Source organism: Bos taurus, chromosome 17, assembly GCF_002263795.3.
Source record: "Bos taurus isolate L1 Dominette 01449 registration number 42190680 breed Hereford chromosome 17, ARS-UCD2.0, whole genome shotgun sequence".
NCBI classification, from domain to species: Eukaryota; Metazoa; Chordata; class Mammalia; order Artiodactyla; family Bovidae; genus Bos; species Bos taurus.
In genome coordinates, this window is record NC_037344.1 from 68967612 (window position 1) to 68989997 (window position 22386).

General features: G+C 42.1%; 2 protein-coding genes across 17 annotated transcripts in view; both read left to right on the plus strand.

Moving 5' to 3' along the window:
* Positions 1 to 4224, plus strand: part of LOC132342554 (proline-rich protein 2-like) — a 29230-nt gene extending 25006 nt beyond the window's left edge. Inside the window, exon 2 of the mRNA XM_059876210.1 lies at positions 3521 to 4224. Within this exon, the coding sequence (XP_059732193.1) occupies positions 3521 to 4224 (704 nt within the window). The remainder of the gene's footprint in view (positions 1 to 3520) is intronic.
* Positions 3700 to 22386, plus strand: part of MTMR3 (myotubularin related protein 3) — a 131428-nt gene continuing 112741 nt past the window's right edge. For 13 of the 16 annotated variants that reach the window (XM_005218080.5, XM_005218082.5, XM_005218085.5 and 10 more), the window contains exon 1: positions 3700 to 3868. The gene's annotated coding sequence lies outside the window, so the exon portion shown is untranslated. 16 annotated transcript variants of the gene reach the window in all.

A 22386-nucleotide genomic window follows, 5' to 3' on the forward strand; every position in this document is an offset into this window, starting at 1 on the left:
TTGCCGGGAGAAATATCAATAACCTCAGATATGCAGATGACACCACCCTTATGGCAGAAAGTGAAGAGGAACTAAAAAGCCTCTTGATGAAAGTGAAAGAGGAGAGTGAAAAAGTTGGCTTAAAGCTCAACATTCAGAAAACGAAGATCATGGCATCCGGTCCCATCACTTCATGGGAAATAGATGGGGAAACAGTGGAAACAGTATCAGACTTTATTTTTCTGGGCTCCAAAATCACTGCAGATGGTGACGGCAGCCATGAAATTAAAAGAAGCTTACTCCTTGGAAGGAAAGTTATGACCAACCTAGATAGCATATTGAAAAGCAGAGACATTACTTTGCCAACAAAGGTTCATCTAGTCAAAGCTATGGTTTTTCCTATGGTCATGTATGGATGTGAGAGTTGGACTGTGAAGAAGGCTGAGCGCCGAAGAATGGATGCTTTTGACCTGTGGTGTTGGAGAAGACTCTTGAGAGTCCCTTGGACTGCAAGGAGATCCAACCAGTCCATTCTGAAGGAGATCAGTCCTAGGATTTCTTTGGAAGGAATGATGCTAAAGCTGAAACTCCAGTACTTTGGCCACCTCATGCGAAGGGTTGACTCATTGGAAAAGACTGATGCTGGGAGGGATTGGGGGCAGGAGGAGAAGGGGACGACAGAGGATGAGATGGCTGGATGGCATCACTGACTCGATGGACGTGAGTCTGAGTGAACTCCGGGAGTTGGTGATGGACAGGGAGGCCTGACGTGCTGCAATTCATGGGGTCGCAAAGAGTCGGACACGACTGAGTGACTGATCTGATCTGATCTGATGTGTAAAAAGGGAGCATAACAATACCTGGTCACAGCTCTGCTAAGATCACATTAGAGCTACATGTCAAGCATTCGTATAGCATGAGCACGTCTTAAGGTTCAATCCATGAGAATGAGGACATGCAAATAGTGACTCAAAGTGCACAAATTTCTCCTACGTCCTATAGACTAGTTGAGGATTTCTTCCTGCTGCTGCTGCGGCTGCTAAGTCGCTTCAGTCGTGTCTGACTCTGTGTGACCCCATAGACGGCAGCCCACCAGGCTCCCCCGTCCCTGGGATTCTCTAGGCAAGAACACTGGAGTGGGTTGCCATTTCCTTCTCCAGTGCGTGAAAGTGAAAAGTGAAAGTGAAGTTGCTCAGTCGTGTCCGACTCTTAGCGACCCCATGGATCGCAGCACGCCAGGCTGCACACGGCGATACTCTTGCCTAAAAACCGGTCCACATGCTATGCCAAAAGTCGGCCCTCTACTTTTGTACTCTTGGCGACTGTGAGATTGGCTGAGTGAATGCTAACACTCTATTGGCTGAGTATTTGCCACAGGCTACCTCATGGGGAGCTAGCCAGCCTGTGGGTGGGCCGTCCTGGAGTCAGGTGCTAGCTTCCATCCAATAAGAGACCACCAGCTGTAGAATCCGAACCTTCAGTCTTGGCCTGAGGGGCGGCCTAGGTAGCAAAACGTATGCTCCCGAGGAATGAACTTGACAGGACCCTTATTTTATTGGACAACAGGAGAAACAGGTGGGAAAAGCAGTTTTTTGTTTGTTCATTAGTTCTTTGTACTTACTATTTCCTCTCTCATTCCTTAAAGGCTATATAGTCATATAACAGGAAAGGGAAAACTGGATAGCAGAAATATAAGTAAAGTTACAGAGTTGAGGCAGGAGGAAAAGTCACTATTAATACATGGATCTGAGGAGCCAACAATCGGCCACCATTGAACTTCACAATTAGCACTGGGCTTTCTGAAAGCCAAGATAAAAAGATAGAGGATCATCTGCCTAATACTAATTATCAGAAATGAAGGGCACCTGTATCTGTGAGTCTTGTAGGCAGAGAATATCCTGCTATATCAGTAACAAAGGATATTGTGACCGGCTGCTGCTGCTGCTGCTGCTGCTGCTAAGACGCTTCAGTCGTGTCCGACCCTGTGCGACCCCATAGACAGCAGCCCACCAGGCTCCCCCGTCCCTAGGATTCTCCAGGCAAGAACACGGGAGTGGGTTGCCATTTCCTTCTCCAATGCATGAAAGTGAAAAGTGAAAGGGAAGTCGCTCAGTCGCGTCGGACTCTGTGCGACCCCATGGACTGCAGCCTAGCAGGCTCCTTCATCCATGGGATTTTCCAGGCAAGAGTACTGGAGTGGGGTGCCATTGCCTTCTCCTTGTGACCGTCTAGGCATCAACAATTGGCAGCTGCCTCCCCTAAGCTGCACCTTGATGGGATTCAGGGGGCAAAATCCACAATACTAGCGCCAAAAGTTATGGTGCGTTTTGAAGGAATGATTTCAATGAGCCCAGATGGCTTGCATCTTCCCATACATAAAAAAGTGCTAAATTCATTAACTTGAGATGTCTGCTTTTTTCTTAAATTAACAGTGATCTTACGATGTTCTGACTACCTGATTTTTGGTGTAAAAATTCCTATATATTCGGCTCCTCCCTTACCTCTTTGGAACAGTCCCTCAGAACTATCAGAGAGGTTGACTCTCGGGCTTAAGTCCTCCATATGTTGGCCAAATGAAGCATAATTCTCAGTTTTAAGGTTGTGCAAAGTTTTTTCTTTTAGCTGACAGAGTAAAGCAAAGCCTTTCCTAGCTTTGAACTCTTAAATTTCTTACCTGGGATTTTATTTCAGGCAATGATGCCACAAAGTTGGCAGTACAGCTTGGTGGGGAGAGGAGTTTTTGCTATTAGTAGGATTGAGTTTGCTTTTTAAAAATTTTTTAGTGTATCTTATCCTAGACTGCAATTTCTTCAGCTGTAAAATGGTGATAATAACAGTATCCACCCATTTAAGCTGTGAAGATTAAATTGGATGTGTTGTATTGAAATTAGCTATTAATCTGAGAAAATTTCCCGCTGTTTGTCATGACCAGTTCTAGGTGCTGGGGATAAAGTGATAAACAAAACAAAGAAGATCCTTATCTTCAAGTAGCTTTTACTTAAGAATAGGACAGAAAGACAACAAACATTTAAAAAAAAAGGATAAATAATTGCAGAGTGCTGTGGAAAAAACAATACAACAAATGCAAGGATAGATTTCATTTGACGGGATTCAGCCATTTTCCAGAAAAGTCAAAGACAAAACGTTAAAATGCTAATCTTACAGGTGAATCTGTTAGGGCCTGAGGGAACTCGGTCCTGGTTTGTAGATTTGTTCTACAAGCTATTGTGTACGCAGAGTCGGACAGGACTGAGCGACTGAACTGAACGTGTTACAAATTTTTCTTTCTTTTTTGCTTGTTTGTTTGAAAAGATTTCTTTTACCTGAGCTTTGGTGGAAGCAGTGTGAAACTGTAGAACCTTGAGCACGCTATATTTACTTGCATCACATTAAATTAGTTTTATTCTGAGCACAATTACAGGTGAAAGATACTACCATTGTTCGAGCATTGTCTTGCCCCTGGCCGTAGAGCTAGGAAAAGATGCCTTGCCCAAAGGTTGACTTCCTCGCCCATTCCCAGATCCTGTTCTGTCTTTTCCAGCTGGAGCGTCCCACCTAACCCCTCGCCCGCCGCGGACGTACGGCTGCTGTGTAGCCCCGCCCACCACCGGGGCGTGTCTACCGCCCAGACCACGCCCCTTGCTCCGACCGCCGACAGAAGGCCGGAGCGTGCGCGCGCGTCCCCGCTCGCGGCCCGGCTCGGCGTCGGGAGCGCGCTCTGTGTGGCTGGTGCCGCCATGTTGTTGTGGTTGTGAGAAGGCGGTGGCGGAGGCGCAGGCGGTCGAGACGCTCCAGCGGCCCAGGCGCTGCCCCCCGCCGGCCCTGGCTGGGCGCCTCGAGGGGTGGCGGAGGCCGTGCTGTGACGGGCCTCGCCATGTTCTGCAGCCCGGTAAGGAAGCCCACCCCCCACACCGCCCCCCCCCCGTCTGCTCCGGGGGTGAGGAGGAGCTGGAGGAGGGGCCGTCCTCGGCCCCGGCGCCGCGGCTGTCACCCTCTGAGGAGGCGGCGACCCGCGGGGGGCTGGGGATGGCGTGCGTGGCCCGAGGAGGGTGGCCCGGACGGCGGCCACGGCCGCCAGAGGGAGGCACGGGGAGCGGGAGCGCCGCGGCAGGGCTCGGCCCGGACCCTCGGCGCGGGGGAGGCGGGGTCCGGCCGGGGCGGCCTTTCCGGACCCGGTGGGGAAGGGCCCACGGGGACGAGGGGTGTGAGGCGCTACCCGGTAGCGTCCGGGGAGATGCCCGCTGACTTCAGGAGGTGAGCGTGCGGCCCTCACCCCGACCGGGTCCGTGGGCGTCCTCTGTGGCGGGAGGCCGGAGGTCGGGGGCCACGGAGCCCCCGGGGCGAGCGGAGCGGGCCCGGGACTTGTGGGAAGGAGGAGTGGCCGCCTGACTGGAGCAGGGCATCCTCCTGAGCTGGTAGTCCTGGCGTGGGAAGGATGGCTCGGAGGTGCTTGAGAGAACTCAGCACTGGTCAGACTGCCTCACGAAAGGTTAGAGTGATTTCTCAGGCGAAAAATCCTGCCGCTTAGGACCCCTAGGATAGTATTGTTGGTTGTACTTTGGGCTGGAAAACTTGCCTCAGAACAGTAAGGGTGAATTTTATGGCCATTTTAATAAACTCCTCCGGGGTCTGATAACCTTACTTGTGAGTTTTGCACAGGAGCTACTGTGGGGGGTAATGATATCCAGGTGTTGTCTCCAGACTGAGGCCTAAATTCTTACCCGTTTTAGTATCTTGACATACACTTTGTTGTATGACAGTGTCTGCTTTTTTTTTTCCCCCCACAGCAAGGGAAAAAAGTGGGCTTGCTCTTCCAGTTGAGCTTCACCTTTCGTTTCTCATAATGTGGGCGACGGTGCCATCAAGGCCTGCGTTGAACTGTGCGGGATGGTTTTTGTTTTTAGTATAAAATAGTTGGGATTTATAGGTGTAGAGGTGTTGGGGACCTCCCTCTTTCACATCTAAGGCTGTTCCAGTAGGGCAAGAGACAGGATGCATGTTTTTTTTTTTTTTGCTCAGAGACCAAGTGAGGGGCACCAGCGTGTGTTGGTGTCACAGTCTTCCCTTCTAAGGCTTGTGACCTGGGTGGGAAGAAGAGCTTAGAGAATGACACTGTTTGGAGTAAACCCAGTACAGTTTGTGATATTTAACTAAATTTGGAGGGTTCCAGAATTGTAGATTGGCTCTGTATGAAGGCTTCTTTCAGCTCTAATTAACTCCCTTATTTTCAGGTGGCCCAGAGCTGTTCACGTGACCAGTATGCTTCTGTGGCCCCACTTGAAGTTAGTTAATAGCAAGCCATAGGAGAACCCAAGTTTTCCCAGTTTGTAAACCAGGTTTTTCAGTTTGGTGGTTAACTAATTAAATACCAGTTGTCAGAAATAGTATGGACTGCCTGAAATGCTTATTCCAGGCCTCATGCGGGACCTGGTGAATAAAAATCTGAGCCTTACAAAGCTCCCTGAGTGATTCTAGTCAGCCAGGTTTCTGAATGTCTGCTTTAAGTCACCTCTGGTATTCCAAAGGATTTCCAGTAATTACAACTCCTGAGAGTGTTTTTAATTGTTTATATAATTTGAGAGGTATGGAAAAGAGGGGAGCCTGAGCATCTCTTAAAATACAGTGGATTTATGTACGGGAAGCACATCGATTGCCAAAAATTATTTGTGCACATCTTCAGGGACATGCTTCATAAAATTAGAGGTATATCCAGAGATATAATGAGCAATCCAGAGGACAGAAGCAGAGAGGGAGAGGCAGAAAGTCTGCTTGTGGGCCACGAAGAGCTCCACTGAAGCTGCTTTCCAACATCACTGTTCCCCCTAAACTGTCTGATTCAGGTTTCTAGTGAAGTGGGGGTAGGGCAGGTGAATTAACAGTCACTTGAGACTAGGGTTGTGAACCAGGAAGGTTTACTGTGGATTGTGAAAAGTTCTTGAAATACGCCTAAGGCCTTGAGGAGTGGCAAAGTCAGTTCTAAAGTCTGATGTAGTTCTGGTTAACACTTTCGGTTGGTAAAGTGGAGTGCTGAGTTACCAAAGGAAGTATTCATATTTCAGAGGGGGTGTGGTAAGGTTTGTTATAAGTTTGGAGGAGTTGGAAGAAAATGTTACAGTCGTAGAGAGCAGTGAAGGAGTTTGGTCAACATCCTGTTAAATCGTAGTGTAGTACTGTTAGGGAAGCACACCCACCTGTCCACTGCAAGAGCTGGAGGCTTTGCATGGTTTTTTTCTTTGGTGTCTGGAGTAGTAATCATAGTTCTGAGCATATACTATGCCCTCAGGTATTTGTTGAGTAAATGGATAGCATTGAGGTGGGAAAAAGAACAGTTTTGGTGGTTTATGACAGTGTTTGTTATTAAAAGCTATTTGATAATTTGCATTGAGTTAGAGTCAGATTTTTTAGTCCTTGTGGTTTGCCTAAGAGATTCTGTTTTCTAAAGACTGTCATTGGACACTATCCTGTCCCTAGTTTTGGGGTCTTAAATGTGCCTTGGTTTTTTATTTTTTAGATTGTGTTGTTAATTGACTGCTGCTGGGAATGTCACTTCTCTAGACCTCCATTTTCTTATCCGTAAAATTAAAAGGTTTGTAATTATTGACCTAAAGTAGTTTCTCCAGCCTGATTTTGCAAATCTTTAAATAATTTGTAATTGTTGTTTAGTATTAATCTCATAGATAGATGAACCTTCTGTTTTGGATTCTGCTTTTGACTTATGGATTATAGACATTGTCCAAAACTGCTCTGGAAATTGCATGCATGTTGCAAGTGTTATGCAGAAACAACATGCTTATGCTGTTGTAATTCACTTAGTGTTGAAATCAAAACGGATTTCACATAGGGAACTTCATAATTGAGTGTGAAGCCACAAGAGTAAGAATGGTTTGGTGCAAGTTTGTGTAATTTCTGTGGTCAGTTGTTTCTTACAGCCCACCCAATTCTGTAATTTTCTATGCTGAATTTATATGTAGTTTTATAATCAGTGAAACTTTAGACAAAATATGAGATCAAATCCATACCCGATTGAACTAGGATTCCCAATTTTAGAAGCTACCAGAATAGCTAACATTGTTATTTTTCATTTTAATTTTGTGCTTTTATCTTCACTTTTGCATCTAGAACCTTAACATAACTTTCAAGTTCATATCAGACATTTAAAGTGAAAACCGTTGTAGCATGACAGTGGTTGACTAGTAAGTCCTGAGTTCAAGTCCGGGTTGTGCTTCTCATTAGCTGTGTTTTCTGGCAAACCACATAAGCCTTCTGAGCTTCAGGTCCCTCATTAGTAAAAGGAAGAAGAGCAACTTCTCTGTGTATTTCACTGTGTCAGTGAGGATGAAATGGAATTGTGTATATGAAGCAGTCTAAAAATGTCAGTGGATGATGATGGAGCCCTATTGTATTAGAATCCTGTTTTCCTGGAAGAGTTGATTTGTGGAGCAGTGGTAAATCTGGTGTTTGTTGTCAAGTGCGGAATTTAGTAATATCACTGATAAAGCAACAGAAAAGATTTCTTTTCTGTACTCTTTGCTTGGAAAAACCTTTGAGCAGCACTTGCATCCAGTCTGCCAATAGGAATAGTAGTGTTTCAAGAAACTTCAGAGGGCCGAGATGTCTTAAATTTGTGCCAAGGTTTGCAGGCTACCCACTCCAGTATTCTGGCCTGGAGAATTCCGTGGACGGTATAGTCCATGGGGTCGAAGAGTCGGACACAACTGAGCGACTGTCACTTCACTTGCCCTTACAGTAGATTGCTGGATTTCACCCATTTTGTTATGTTGGTGTGGTGGTGGAAAGTGATAGGGTCAGGGACTTTGGCACATTCTGTGTAATGTTTTAGGCCTGTGTTTTCTAAATGGCAGGTGGCAACATAATGAAATCAATGTGGTTTCTAAAAGCACATAGAAAATGGTAAAAATAATTATTGATTTGTGAAACTTTTGTTTTATTATACATTACTTATGTTACTATATGTGTATTGTTGCCACATAAAATGTAATTTTATAATTACAGTCCCCCCACCCCGCCAGCGCCGCTCTGTGCAACTTTTGGGATCTTAGTTTCCAGACCAGGGATTGAACCAGACCCCTGCAATGAAAGTGCAGAATCCTAATCACTGGATCGCCAAGAAATTCCCAAATGTATTTTTTCTTGAGTTGTAAAACTTGGAAGCAATTGCTTAGGGACATAGTACCCGAGCTTTGCAGTTAGGATGACTATAAAATAGTGAGACATAAAACATATGAAAAATCACAAGAAAATTGTGAAGTTTGGTTAAATTTAAAGCTGTTTTGTTAAGGGTGAAATACTGTGTGTGTGTGTGTTTGCACGCGCGTGCACACGCAGTTACATCCGACTCTGTGACCCTCTGGGCTGCAGCCCACCAGGCTCCTTTGTCTGTGGGATTTTTCCAGGCAAGAATACTGAAGTGGGTTGCTGTTTCCTCCTCCAGGGGATCTTCCCGACCCAGGGATCAAATCCACATCTTCTGCTTGGCAGGCGGATTCTTTACCACTAAGCCACCTGGGAATCCACAAAATACCTCATAGCTTTGTTATAAATTGTTGACTTAATGAACATAGTTAAGACATAAACTTACGCTAATATTCTAACTCTTTTCCCTTAAATGGACTGTCTGGTAATTACAAAGATACTGTCTCATAGTGCGGATTATACATCCAGCATCATGTTGGTTATATGTCCAGACCTAGATCTGTTACATACCTATTTGTTTCTTCATATGTTTCAGTTCAGTTCAGTCGCACAGTCGTGTCCCGACTCTTTGTGACCCCATAAATCACAGCATGCCAGGCCTCCCTGTCCATCACCAACTCCCAGAGTTCACTCAGACTCACGTCCATCGAGTTGGTGATGCCATCCAGCCATCTCATCCTCTGTCGTCCCCTTTTCCTCCTGTCCCCAATCCCTCCCAGCATCAAAGTCTTTTCCAATGAGTCAGCCCTTCGCATGAGGTGGCCAAAGTACTGGAGTTTCAGCGTTAGCATCAGTCCTTCCAAAGAACACCCAGGGCTGATCTCCTTTAGAATGGACTGGTTGGATCTCCTTGCAGTCCAAGGAACTCTCAAGAGTCTTCTCCAACACCACAGGTCAAAAGCATCCATTCTTCAGCGCTCAGCTTTCTTCACAGTCCATCTCTTACATACATACATGACCACAGGAAAAACCATAGCCTTGACTAGACGGACCTTTGTTGGCAAAGTAATGTCTCTGCTTTTGAATATGCTATCTAGGTTGGTCATAACTTTCCTTCCAAGGAGTACGCGTCTTTTAATTTCATGGCTGCAGTCACCATCTGCAGTGATTTTGGAGCCCCAAAAAATAAAGTCAGCCACTGTTTCCCCATCTATTTCCCATGAAGTGATGGGACCAGATGCCATGATCTTCGTTTTCTGAATATTGAGCTTTAAGCCAACTTTTTCACTCTCCTCTTTGACTTTCATCAAGAGGCTTTTGAGTTCCTCTTCACTTTGTGCCATAAGAGTGGTATCATCTGCATATCTGAGGTTATTGATATTTCTCCCAATAATCAATCTGGCAATCTTGATTCCAGCTTGTGCTTCTTCCAGCCCAGCGTTTCTCATGATGTACTCTGCATAAAAGTTAAATAAGCAGGATGACAATATACAGCCTTGACGTACTCCCCTTCCTATTTGGAACCAGTCTGTTGTTCCATGTCCAGTTCTAACTCTTGCTTCCTGACCTGCATACAAATTTCTCAAGAGGCAGATCAGGTGGTCTGGTATTCCCATCTCTTTCAGAATTTTCCACATTTTATTGTGATCCACACAGTCAAAGGCGTTGACATAGTCAATAAAGCAGAAATAGATGTTTTTCTGGAACTCTCTTGCTTTTTCCATGATCCAGTGGATGTTGGCAATTTGATCTCTGGTTCCTCTGCCTTTTCTAAAAGCAGCTTGAACATCAGGAAGTTAACAGTTCACGTATTGCTGAAGCCTGGCTTGGAGAATTTTGAGCATTACTTTACTAGTGTGTGAGATGAGTGCAATTGTGCAGTAGTTTGAGCATTCTTTGGCATTGCCTTTCTTTGGGATTGGAATGAAAACTGACCTTTTCCAGTCCTGTGGCCACTGCTGAGTTTTCCAAATTTGCTGGCATATGTTTAGAATGATTTTATTATGAGAGATAGTAGGAAGCTTTCCTGATTTCATTTATGTTCTAAATTTATTTTCTTTAATGCTTCTGTAATTTAGTTGCAGAAGATACATAAAACTATTTTTCTGAAATATTCATAGATTGATAATATGGCAAATGTAAGGAGTTATAAGTATATTGATAAATCCTAGCATTTGAAAGAATTGATATAAAGACAGGATGGTTTACTTGAAATAGGGTCATTCTTATTTTTTTGTTCACGCCTCTCATGTTTCTATAAGATAAAACAAATTTATAATTGTAAAGTATTTAGACTGATTACACAAACCACATGGGGCAAAGTAGTGTGTTTATAAAAAGCTTTAGAAGTCTACAGGGCAATAATAAGGAGTTTTAATTTCATTTTAAATTTCAAAATGAAGTTTTTATTTCTGATTATGAAAGCTACAGTACATATTTGTGTGAGTGTGTGTGAAACCTACAAAAAAATGGAGATAATGTAGGAGAATGAAAGAAAGTAGAGCTGATCCCTAATCTCATTTAGATGTAATGTTTGGTGTTTTTCTTTTTTACTTATCTACTGAAATACTTAAAGAAGAGCAACTTCCCATGTCCAGTTGATGTTCCCTTAATGGGTATTCAGTATTCTGTGATATGGGTGCAGCATAGTTTACAGCAATTCCCTGTTAATGGACATTTCAATTTTCCCTCATAAAATCATAAAACAGAGCTGTGATGAACTCCTTTGGACTTTTTTTTTTTTGGCTGCACCAGATGGCTTGAAAAATCTTAGTTCCCTGACCAGGGATCAAACCCATGTCCCCCGCAGTGGAAGTGAGTAGCCCTAACCACTGTATTGCCAGGGAAGTCTCTTGTTTGAGCTTTTAAAAATACAATTATGCTGCTATTTTCTCAGGCTAAATTCCTAAAAGTGGGCTTATCTGGCAAAGGGTTGTTTTTTAAATTTCAGTATACTCAGGGTATCCTCTAAATAGGGTGCTATTTTAAAGTCTCGGCAACAGTAATATCATTGCTACTGCTGCTGCTGCTAAGTCGCGTCAGTCGTGTCCAACTCTTTGTGACCCCATAGACGTCAGCCCACCAGGCTCCCCCGTCCCTGGGATTCTCCAGGCAAGAACACGGGAGTGGGTTGCCATTTCCTTCTCCAATGCATGAAAGTGAAAAAGTGAAAGTGAAGTCGCTCAGTTGTGTCCGACTCTTAGCGACCCATGGACTGCAGCCTACCAGACTCCTCCATCCATGGGATTTTCCAGGCAAGAGTACTGGAGTGGGGTGCCATTGCCGCCTTCAGTAATATCATTGTCCGGTTCCAAATATTCTTTCTAGTGATTTACTACCTTTTAGCTTGCCTGGACAATCCCATGGACAGAGGATCCTGGTGGGCTGCAGTCCATGGGGTCGCTAAGAGTCGGACACGACTGAGCAACTTCACTTTCACTTTTCACTTTCATGCATTGGAGAAGGAAATGGTGGCCCACTCCAGTGTTCTTGCCTGGAGAATCCCAGGGACGGGGGAGCCTGGTGGGCTGCCGTCTACAGGGTCGCACAGAGTCGGACACAACTGAAACGACTTAGCAGCAGCAGCAGCTTGTTGGTGGGAATTTAAAACAGTTTGGAAATACCTTTTCCTTTGTTCTTTTTTCATCATCGGCACTTACTCTCTACAGCTTAGCTGTGGAAGGAGCAGGTGAAAATGGAAGGGCAATGATAGAGACTACTTAAAAATTATTGAGCGTTAATCCTCAATCCTCAACTATTTAATTTACAAATAATATATATAGTAACTGGTTATTGTGTGTCTTATAAAATATAGAGAAAAAAATTAACAAGGATGAGAATTAAAGTTCAAGTATCTTTCTCCTTTACTGCAGTGGAGCATCTTGGGTACTCCTTGGGTGTACTGTGTTCTACTTTGGATATAACTGCTTTAGACACTTAAGATGTAATGTTGGGCTTTTATGGTCGACTATTTCAGAGCTTTCCCACTAGTTCTGCAGGTGGTCCAGCCTAGTTGGATTATGATAGTCTTCACAGTGGCCTGTGCTATCGAGAGCCATGTCTGCAATAAGGGAAACATAGACCTTGCGCATAAAGCACCAGCTGAGGCGCTTGTCTGTGTCTGTGTTGAGGTGCTTGATTTGAAAAGGGCCAATCATGGGATAGGAAGCAGTCTCAATAAGTAGCCTACTTCTCTTAAAGATGAAGAACTGATATTCTGTAGAGTATATTTTTTAAAGTCTCTGCTTTATGGAAAGCAGTTTGGTTGTAACATTTTTGTTTTCTAAGAGCTTAGGTCTTGGAGACTGAAAAAGATGAATAATTGCTATGTACTAGCTTTCCTTTGCTTGCAAAATACCACAATTAACCTGTCACTCTTTAACTCCATTTGGAAGAGCCTGAGTCAGTAACTTAAAAAATGCTTTCTTGGGCCAAAACTTTCTCTGAGTCCTGGATTAAAAGGTGACTTTTTTCCTTAAAGTTTGAATATGTTCCTGTTTTTAAAAAATTTAAACTTTTTATTTTGTGTTGGAAGATAGCCGATTAACAGTATCGTGGTAGTTTCAAGCGCACAGCACAGTGAGCCAGCCGTTCTTATGCGTTCATATGCATGCACCTGTTCTCCCCCAAACGCCCCTCTCGTCCAGGCTGCCCTGTGACACTGGGCAGAATTCTTTGTGCTTAAGTTCATAAGTTACTTTTGATTTGCCCCTCTCCTCCCTGCTGCTTAGTTACGAAATCTGGAAATGGTGCTTTTACCCTACAAAAATGAGTCTCCCTCTCTCTTCCTATCATGGGGAGTTTAATTTCAGTAATTTTATATGGATCGGTCATTATTGGAGAAAGATGATATTGAAGTCTTCGAGATTGTGAAAAGAGCAACTTGTGATTATTTTTTGCCAGTTAAAAGATAATTTATATTGAAGGTGATTGCTGTTTATAGTATTTTTGGAAAAAGGCCAGGTATTCCTTTTTACCTTAGGTAGCATGATTTATAAGGTGTTGTCACAGACATCTTAGATCCTCATAAGGGTTTGAGAGCATCATTTAATCACGGGCAGTATTGTGACTCCTTTGAGGCCACATGCCTCAAAGGAGTGTTTGACATCGTCTTTAAAGACTGTAAGCCTGAAGAAGTAGGTGGTATTTAGTCACTAAGTCATGTCCGACTCTTGCGACCCTGTGGACTGTAGTCTGCCAGGCTCTTCTGTCCATGGGGTTTTCCAGGCAAAAATACTGGAGTGGGTTGCCATTTCCTCCTCTAGGGAATCTTCCCCACACAGCGATGGAACCCTCATCTCCCGCATTGGCAGATGGATTCTTAACCACTGAGCCACCCAGGAAGCCTGCAGAAGTAGGTACTGATGGCTGTTCTCCTTCACTCCTCAGCACTTCATGTACTGCCTGGTATAAAGGAAGCTATCAATTTTATGGACTGTTTAAACTCTTACCTATATATTTACACGTGTAAATAAACTATAGTCTTGTGAAACCAACACATCACTTTCTGTAGTTAGATCGTTCCTTCATCTGATGTGCACAGAAAACATTTCTGGGGGAGAGGTCATTAATTTTACATCAGCCTTTCAGATATCCCCTTACTTTCTCTTCAGGATAGATGCATGGTGACAAAAAAGTCTTGATGTAATTCCTTTCATTGTGTGGGTTCCTCCTACTGGCAAGAGTCGTGTGTGTGTGTGTATATGTATGTGTATGTATCTGTATTTATATAGTAGCTTGCTATTTAAAAAGGAAACATACTCAGTTTTTGTGTGTATGATGGTTCTTCAAACATGGACTGCAGGGTTTGCCATAGTGTGAATGAAAAGGAGCAAATATAGTTTCTGTCACTTATCTTATTCTCTCCAGTTCCCTGTACCTGTGGTTTGGTTTATTCCGAAAAGGCTGAAAAAAAATTAGTCTTCTGAAGAAGCTAGTATTTTATTTCCCCTTTGATCTGCTGAACTTAAAATCATGTTTCATAAGTGAACTAATATACTTTTATACATAAGAGAGACTCTATAAAGACAAGAATGGAAATACTAATAGTGATTAATTTCTGGCTGGAATAGTGACCATTTTCTGCCTTATGTTCTTCTGTAGTTTTCCAGTTTTCTGTAATGAACATGTGTTACTTTTTTTTTTACTATTATAATTAGGGAAAACCTGCTATTTTAAAGTACATTTTAATGTCCTTAGTTTTCATTGGCTGGCTTATGAAGATTTAAATCATAGTCAGCATTAAAGAAATGGGTTGTGGACTTCCTTAGTGGTCCAGTGGTTGAGACTCCACACTTCCACTGAAGGAAGTATGGTGAGAAAGTTCCGCATGCCATGGGGTGTGACCCCCCCCCCCCCGCCGCAAAAAAAAACATTAATCAACTCCAATTCCTAAGGAGAGTGGCAGCTGTAGGAAGCAGTATGGGAAAATGGGGCAGGCAAGCCGATTTGAACTTTCTGACTGTAAATTCCACTGTGGCACTGAGGCAGTCTGGGCTTTGGTCACAGTTAAACACAAGACCTCCACCTGATATTTCCCTTCCTAATGAGCTGATTGAGAATTATGAATGACATCTTGAAAAGTCAGATACTGTGAACTTAAACACAGGACTCGGCCAGAATTCCTAGTTTTCCTGCTGACTTGCCATGTGGAGTAAGAACTGTAGCCCTGTGTGTATTTAAAAATATTAAATGGGAAAAAAAACCCAAATAGGATTATAGCAGCCCAGATGTGATACTGATTTTGCACATGTAATTTGAACTGGAAGATACTTAGATAAATGACTTTTATTTTGACAGTTGGGGTTTTGGTGTTAATGTATATAGCTGGGAGTTGAGCCACTGTAAATTTATTTACTCATTCATCTGTTGATACTCTAGGAAGATCTATATAATATATCCAGAGTTTAAGTGATTAGGTAAAGCCTATCAGCTTTTGCTGTTTATTGAACATTATAGTAACTTCAGTGCTTGTGTAGATGGATGATATATCATTCAGAATGTTAGATTTCTGGGGTAGAACATTATTAACTGTCTGCCCTTTATTCTTTTAAAGAATAAGATTAAAGTTCAAGGGCAATCAAGGTAATAAAGGTAGATACTAATATAAATTTATAGGCTTTTTTAGTTTAAAATTTTATAATAAAGATATATAGGTTTATTTAAAAAAATACCTTGTATAAGTTGATTAAGCCCATTTTTCTGTTCCCAAATCCCACAATCTTGGCTTTCTTTTTTTAAAAGAAAATTTAAATATTTCAAAAATTCAGAAGAATATGGAGAATAATTTAACAGACACCATGTGCCTAAAAGTTGATTTAGATTTAATAGATGTTGATATCTTGTAAAATTTGCCTCAAAGAGGTATTTATATTTGTTTTTAAAAAGCAAAATATTACATAGTTGGAGTCCTTCCTGCATTCATCTTAAATCCTATTTCTATTATCCAGAGGTGGTTTTACCATTTTAGGCCATCCTGTGCTGTTTTATTCTTCCTACAGATGTCTGTGTGTGTTTGACATGTAGTATTATTGTGTTTCAAATCCATATAGTACCTTAGTGTATATATTCTGCTGTTTGAAAAAGCTTGAAATTTATCTATGTTAATATATGTATGTTTTCTTAATAACTATGTAGTACTCAGTTGTTTGAATAGAATGCAATTTTAGTCCCATATTGTTTGTTTTTGATTAATATACAGATCTTAAAATTTCCTTTTAATATGATCAAGCTGTACATTGCTGATTTACAATTTTTTTCTCAGTGTATTATAAACATCTTACCCTATCGCAAAATCAGTCAGTTCAGTTCAGTCGCTCAGTTGTGTCCGACTGTTTGCGACCCCATGAATTGCAGCACGCCAGGCCTCCCTGTCCATCACCAACTCCCGGAGTTCACCCAGACTCACGTCAGTGATGCCATCCAGCCATCTCATCCTCTGTCGTCCCCTTCTCCTCCTGCCCCCAATCCCTCCCAGCATCAGTCTTTTCCAATGAGTCAGCTCTTCGCATGAGGTGGCCAGAGTACTGGAGTTGCAGCTTCAGCATCATTCCTTCCAAAGAAATCCCAGGGCTGATCTCCTTCAGAATGGACTGGTTGGATCTCCTTCAGTCCAAGGGACTCTCAAGAGTCTTCTGCAACACCACAGGTCAAAAGCATCCATTCTTCGGCGCTCAGCCTTCTTCACAGTCCAACTCTCACATCCATACATGACCACAGGAAAAACCATAGCCTTGACTAGACGAACCTTTGTTGGCAAAGTAATGTCTCTGCTTTTCAATATGCTATCTAGGTTGGTCATAACTTTCCTTCCAAGGAGTAAGCGTCTTTTAATTTCATGGGTGCAGTCACCATCTGCAGTGATTTTGGAGCCCCCCAAAATAAAGTCTGATACTGTTTCCACTGTTTCCCCATCTATTTCCCATGAAGTGATGGGACCAGATGTCATGATCTTGGTTTTCTGAATGTTGAGCTTTAAGCCAACTTTTTCACTCTCCACTTTCACTTTCATCAAGAGGCTTTTGAGTTCCTCTTTGCTTTCTGCCTTAAGAGTGGTGTCATCTGCATATCTGAGGTTATTGATATTTCTCCCGGCAATCTTGATTCCAGCTTGTGCTTCTTCCAGCCCAGCGTTTCTCATGATGTACTCTGCATAGAAGTTAAATAAGCAGGGTGATGATATACAGCCTTGATGTACTCCCCTTCCTATTTGGAACCAGTCTGTTATTCCATGTCCAGTTCTAACTGTTGCTTCCTGACCTGCATACAAATTTCTCAAGAGGCAGATCAGGTGGTCTGGTATTCCCATCTCTTTCAGAATTTTCCACAGTTTATTGTGATCCACACAAAGGCTTTGGCATAGTCAATAAAGCAGAAATAGATGTTTTTCTGGAACTCTCTTGCTTTTTCGATGATCCAGCGGATGTTGGCAATTTGATCTCTGGTTCCTCTGCCTTTTCTAAAACCAGCTTGAACATCAGGAAGTTCACGGTTCACATATTGCTGAAGCCTGGCTTGGAGAATTTTGAGCATTACTTTACTAGCGTGTGAGATGAGTGCAATTGTGCAGTAGTTTGAGCATTCTTTGGCATTGCCTTTCTTTGGGATTGGAATGAAAACTGACCTTTTCCAGTCCTGTGGCCACTGCTGAGTTTTCCAAATGTGCTGGCATATTGAGTGCAGCACTTTCACAGCATCATCTTTCAGGATTTGAAATAGCTCAACTCGAATTCCATCACCTCCACTGGCTTTGTTCGTAGTAATGCTTTCTAGGGCCCACTTGACTTCACATTCCAGGATGTCTGGCTCTAGGTCAGTGATCACACCATCGTGATTATCTGGGTCGTGAAGATCTTTTTTGTACAGTTCTTTGTATTCTTGCCACCTCTTCTTAATATCTTCTGCTTCTGTTAGGTCCATAGCATTTCTGTCCTTTATCGAGCCCATCTTTGCATGAAATGTCCCCTTGGTAGCTCTAATTTTCTGAAGAGATCTCTAGTCTTTCCCATTCTGTTGTTTTCCTCTATTTCTTTGCATTGGTCACTGAAGAAGGCTTTCTTATCTCTTCTTGCTATTCTTTGGAACTTTGCATTCAGGTGCTTATATCTTTCCTTTTCTCCTTTGCTTTTCGCTTCTCTTCTTTTCACAGCTATTTGTAAGGCCTCCTCAGACAGCCATTTTGCTTTTTTGCATTTCTTTTCCATGGGAATGGTCTTGATCCCTGTCTCCTGTACAATGTCATGAACGTCATTCCATAGTTCATCAGGCACTCTGTCTATCGGATCTAGTCCCTTAAATCTATGTCTCACTTCCACTGTATAATCATAAGGGATTTGATTTAGGTCATACCTGAATGGTCTAGTAGTTTTCCCTACTTTCTTCAGTTTCAGTCTGAATTTGGCAATAAGGAGTTCATGACCTGAGTCACAGTCAGCTCCCGGTCTTGTTTTTGCTGACTGTATAGAGCTTCTCCATCTTTGGCTGCAAAGAATATAATCAATGTGATTTCGGTGTTGACCATCTGGTGATGTCCATGTGTAGAGTCTTCTCTTGTGTTGTTGGAAGAGGGTATTTGTTATGACCAGTGCATTATTAGTCTTTGCCCTGCTTCATTCCGTATTCCAAGGCCAAATTTGCCTGTTATTCCAGGTGTTTCTTGACTTCCTACTTTTGCATTCCAGTCCCCTATAATGAAAAGGACATCTTTTTTGGGTGTTAGTTCTAAAAGGTCTTGTAGGTCTTCATAGAACCATTCAGCTTCAGCTTCTTCAGCATTACTGGTTGGGGCATAGTTTGGATTACTGTGATATTGAATGGTTTGCCTTGGAAATGAACAGAGATCATTCTGTCGTTTTTGAGATTGCATCCAAGTACTGCATTTCGGACCCTTTTGTTGACCATGATGGCCACTCCATTTCTTCTGAGGGATTCCTGCCTGCAGTAGTAGATATAATGGTCCTCTGAGTTAAATTCACCCATTCCAGTCCATCTTAGTTCGCTGATTCCTAGAATGTCGACATTCACTCTTGCCATCTCTTGTTTGACCACTTCCAATTTGCCCTGATTCATGGACCTATTTACCTGTTTTTAAGGACTGTAGTTTTTTAAAACTTTTTATAGACACGAGAGTTATTTATCCAGTCCTTTACTGATGGACATCTAGGGATTTTTTTTTGGGGGGGGGGGTACTTTTCCCCGTATTACAAAAAGTGCTGTCTCTGATGGATATTCTTGCACTTTATACTTTTGAAGAGCTGTAGGGTAATTCCTATAGAAATAACTCTGCAGAGTAAATTTTGGGGGAGTAGAACTGCATGCAATAAATATTGATGCTAAACCAGTATGTATATTTGTAACTTTCTTACTCCTGATCTGTTCACTTAGTTTCGTTCAAAATTGGGTGCTGTGTAAGAGGCGCTGAGCTGGGTAGTTTTGCCATATAAAACAGCTAACATGTTGAAGTTGCATAGTAGAAATGAGGAGTTCAAGCTTTACTTAGGTAAGGCACAAAGAGCTATGTTTGGGAAATAGTTTTTGTTTTGCTAGCACAGAATAGAAGATTCAGAAATAAGTTTGTAAAGTGCTAAAAATTGAAATAAAATATTAAAGTACTTAAAATTTCTTTTACTCTCTGTACTGAGCCCTTGCAGGGAAGAGATGTCTTGTGGCAGTGTGCATAATTGAGAACAGGCAAAGATTGGAAAGCAGTGAAAAATCTGTCCTGTACTCAGAATTAGGTAGTAAGGACCTGAATTAAGGTGGTGGCAGGGTGGTAATTTAGCTTGCTAACTTAAGCATTCTTAGTTGACAGCCTGAGGGAAATACACAAATACTTGAATGAAGTAGTTGAATGGGAAGTTTAGTGGCAGGGACTTAGAGTTGGTGGGTTTTGGGCCTCAGAGAATAGTGATGGTACAGAAATGTAGAACTGGGAGGGGGAGTTTGGAAAAGGACTGAAATGAAACCCTTGACACATTTAACATTGAGACCAGGGAATATTCAAGTGAAAATGTCTCGGAGGAGCTCGGAGAGAAAAAATTTGAGGCAGGAAGAAAGGTAGGTCTTATCTGAATGAGATCTTGAACCTAGAAGAGCCAAAGATTGATCTTCTCCCACTCCCCTAAATGTGATCTCAAAATTTTAAAAAGCTGTTAAAATTAGGTTAATGAGGCCAAGGAGAAGAAATTTCCAAATGAGTGATAATTAAATTTGAGTGAGATGGGAAATAAGTTAGTGATCCATACTACTCATCCATCATCATTTTTTATTTATTTTTTTAAATTTCTCCTCTCCACCCCAAGGCCTTTTAAAAATTTATTTATTTGGCTGTGTTGGGTCTTAGATGCAGCATGTGGGATCTAGTTCCCTCACCAGGCATTGAACCCTGGTGCCCTGCATTGGTAGCATAGAGTCTTAGCCACTGAATTACCAAGTCCCCTTTTTCTTAGGATATGCATTCAGGATATTGTAAGAAACGAGGAGTGTGACACGAGACAGCATATATGAAACATGTTGTTCAATAGAAGTTTCTCTGATTCCTTCTGACATTTGATAACTGCTGTTCAGTACATATTGAGCACTTGAAATTTTGGCTAGTTTGAACAAGGAGCTAAATTGAGCATTTTAATTTTAAATAGCCACGTGGTTAGTGACTACATGTTGGACAGCACTGCTTATGGATTCTTAAAATGAGACAGTGATGTAGATTAGCAGAAGCAGAGCATCTCAGGATAAAATAGAAGCATTTACTTATCTAAAAATTTTGTTGCAGCGCTATCAGACTTGCATTGGAATTAAGTATTTTGGTGCAAACAAAATTTTGCAGTTTTGTATTGTTGGCTATAGTTGACAACTCATTTTTATATAAAAGAGCAAAATTATTTTTAAGAGACTTAGAGTCTGCAATTTCTTCATGATGTCCCCTCCCTTTTTTTCTTCTGTCTTGCTTTTTAAAGGTTATAATTCAATTTTATGGATGAAAGGATATTTACTGAGATATTTTGGATTTCTGTTTTCTCCTATTAAAAGTAACTGAAAGTTTCTTAGAACTCTCACTGGGGGGAGAGAGTACTAGTTATCCTTTAAATAAACCAATACCTTAGATATTTTATGGCTTGAGGAATGGTTTGCTTTCAGAATGATTGATTTAAATTGAATATTTGACGGCAGTGAGAGAACCCTTTTTACTCCATGCTCTTCTGTGCTCGGTTGAGTCTGACTCTTTGCAACCCGTGGACTGTAGCCTGCCAGGTTCCCCATCCACGGGATTTTCCACCAAGAATGCTGGAGTGGGTTGCCATTTCTTCCTCACTCCAGGACGGAACCTGTGTCTCTTGCGTCTCCTGCGTTGGTAGGCAGGTTCTTCACTGTTGTGCCACCTGGGAAGCCTAAGTGCACTCCGTCTGCAAGAAGAAAAATTAAGTGTATGTGGAAGAACCATTCACAAGGCGGTGCTAACTGTGTGATTTCACTTTTATAAAGTTACCAGAAAACTCCTGATAGATGGCGGCAGAAGTCAGAATAATGGTTGTCTTTGGTAGTGAGCACAGGGAGACTGTGGGGTTGCGAGTTATGTTCTGTATCTTGATCTGGGTGGTAATTTCATGGTTTGCTTTATGAGAATCATTGAGTTGTGTACTTAGAATGTATATACTTTTTTTGTATGTATGTAACACTTCAGTTTTAAAACTTTTAGCACCTCACGTAATTTTAGTGAATATAGTTTTCTTCAGGTTTTTAAATTTTCTTCTACCTCTATTCATACATGAATACACTTAATGAAGAAACCTATTTTATCTTTTCAAATTACAACGTTAAACATGTGGAAGGGTGCATAAAACAAATGTATAGCTTAATGAATTTTTAAAATGAGTATATTGGAGGGACTTCCCTGGTGTTCCAGTGGTTAAGACTCCAGGCTTCCACTGCAGGGGGCAGAGGTTCAGTCCTTGGTCTGGGAACTAAGATCCTGTGTGCCTTCGTGCATGCTGTGTTGTGGGGCCAAAAAGTACATTGGAGGGTTTGATTTTGTTTTTGAGTGTGTCATACCTGTGTCTCTGTAAGAAGGGGAGGGATTGGTAGAAGGCTAAAATGTTTGAAGAGAACAAAGTTTTGAGGACTCTCAGAATACCAGATCTGTGCCTTGGCTTTGTCTTCACTTTGCTATCTCTTTGGGCAAGTTACTTGACTTAATTTGGGCCTCAGATTTTTCTATACAGTAGGGATAATACCTAACCTTTGCAAGGTGACTGGTGCAATTGAGGTAAAATTAATAGGAACATAGAATAGTATTATTAGGCATTTAGGCCATTGAATTTTGGTCTCTGACGTCACAGAACAGAATTGTGATGTGAAAAGAAAATGATTTGTACAAGGACACACAGTGACTAAGATCATTCATTTAGATTGGCTTAAAAATTTCTGAGACTTCTAAGTATGCCAGAGACTATTCTAAGCAATTTGTATGTATTAAGTCATTTAATTGTCTGGGATTATTCCCAGCATGTGTGTGTGCTAAGTCTTTTCAGTTGTGTCGGACTCGGGACTCCTGCCAGGTGGCTTTGTCCATGGAATTTTCCAGGCAAGAACACTGGAGTGGGTTGCCATGCCCTCCTGCCAGGGGATCTTCCCGACCCAGAGGATGAACTTGAGTCTCTTTCCTGCATTGACTGGGGGTTCTTCACCAGTGGTGCCACCCGGGAAGCCCCAGTTATTATACTTAATTATAATTATTCCAGTTTTACTGACGAGGAAATC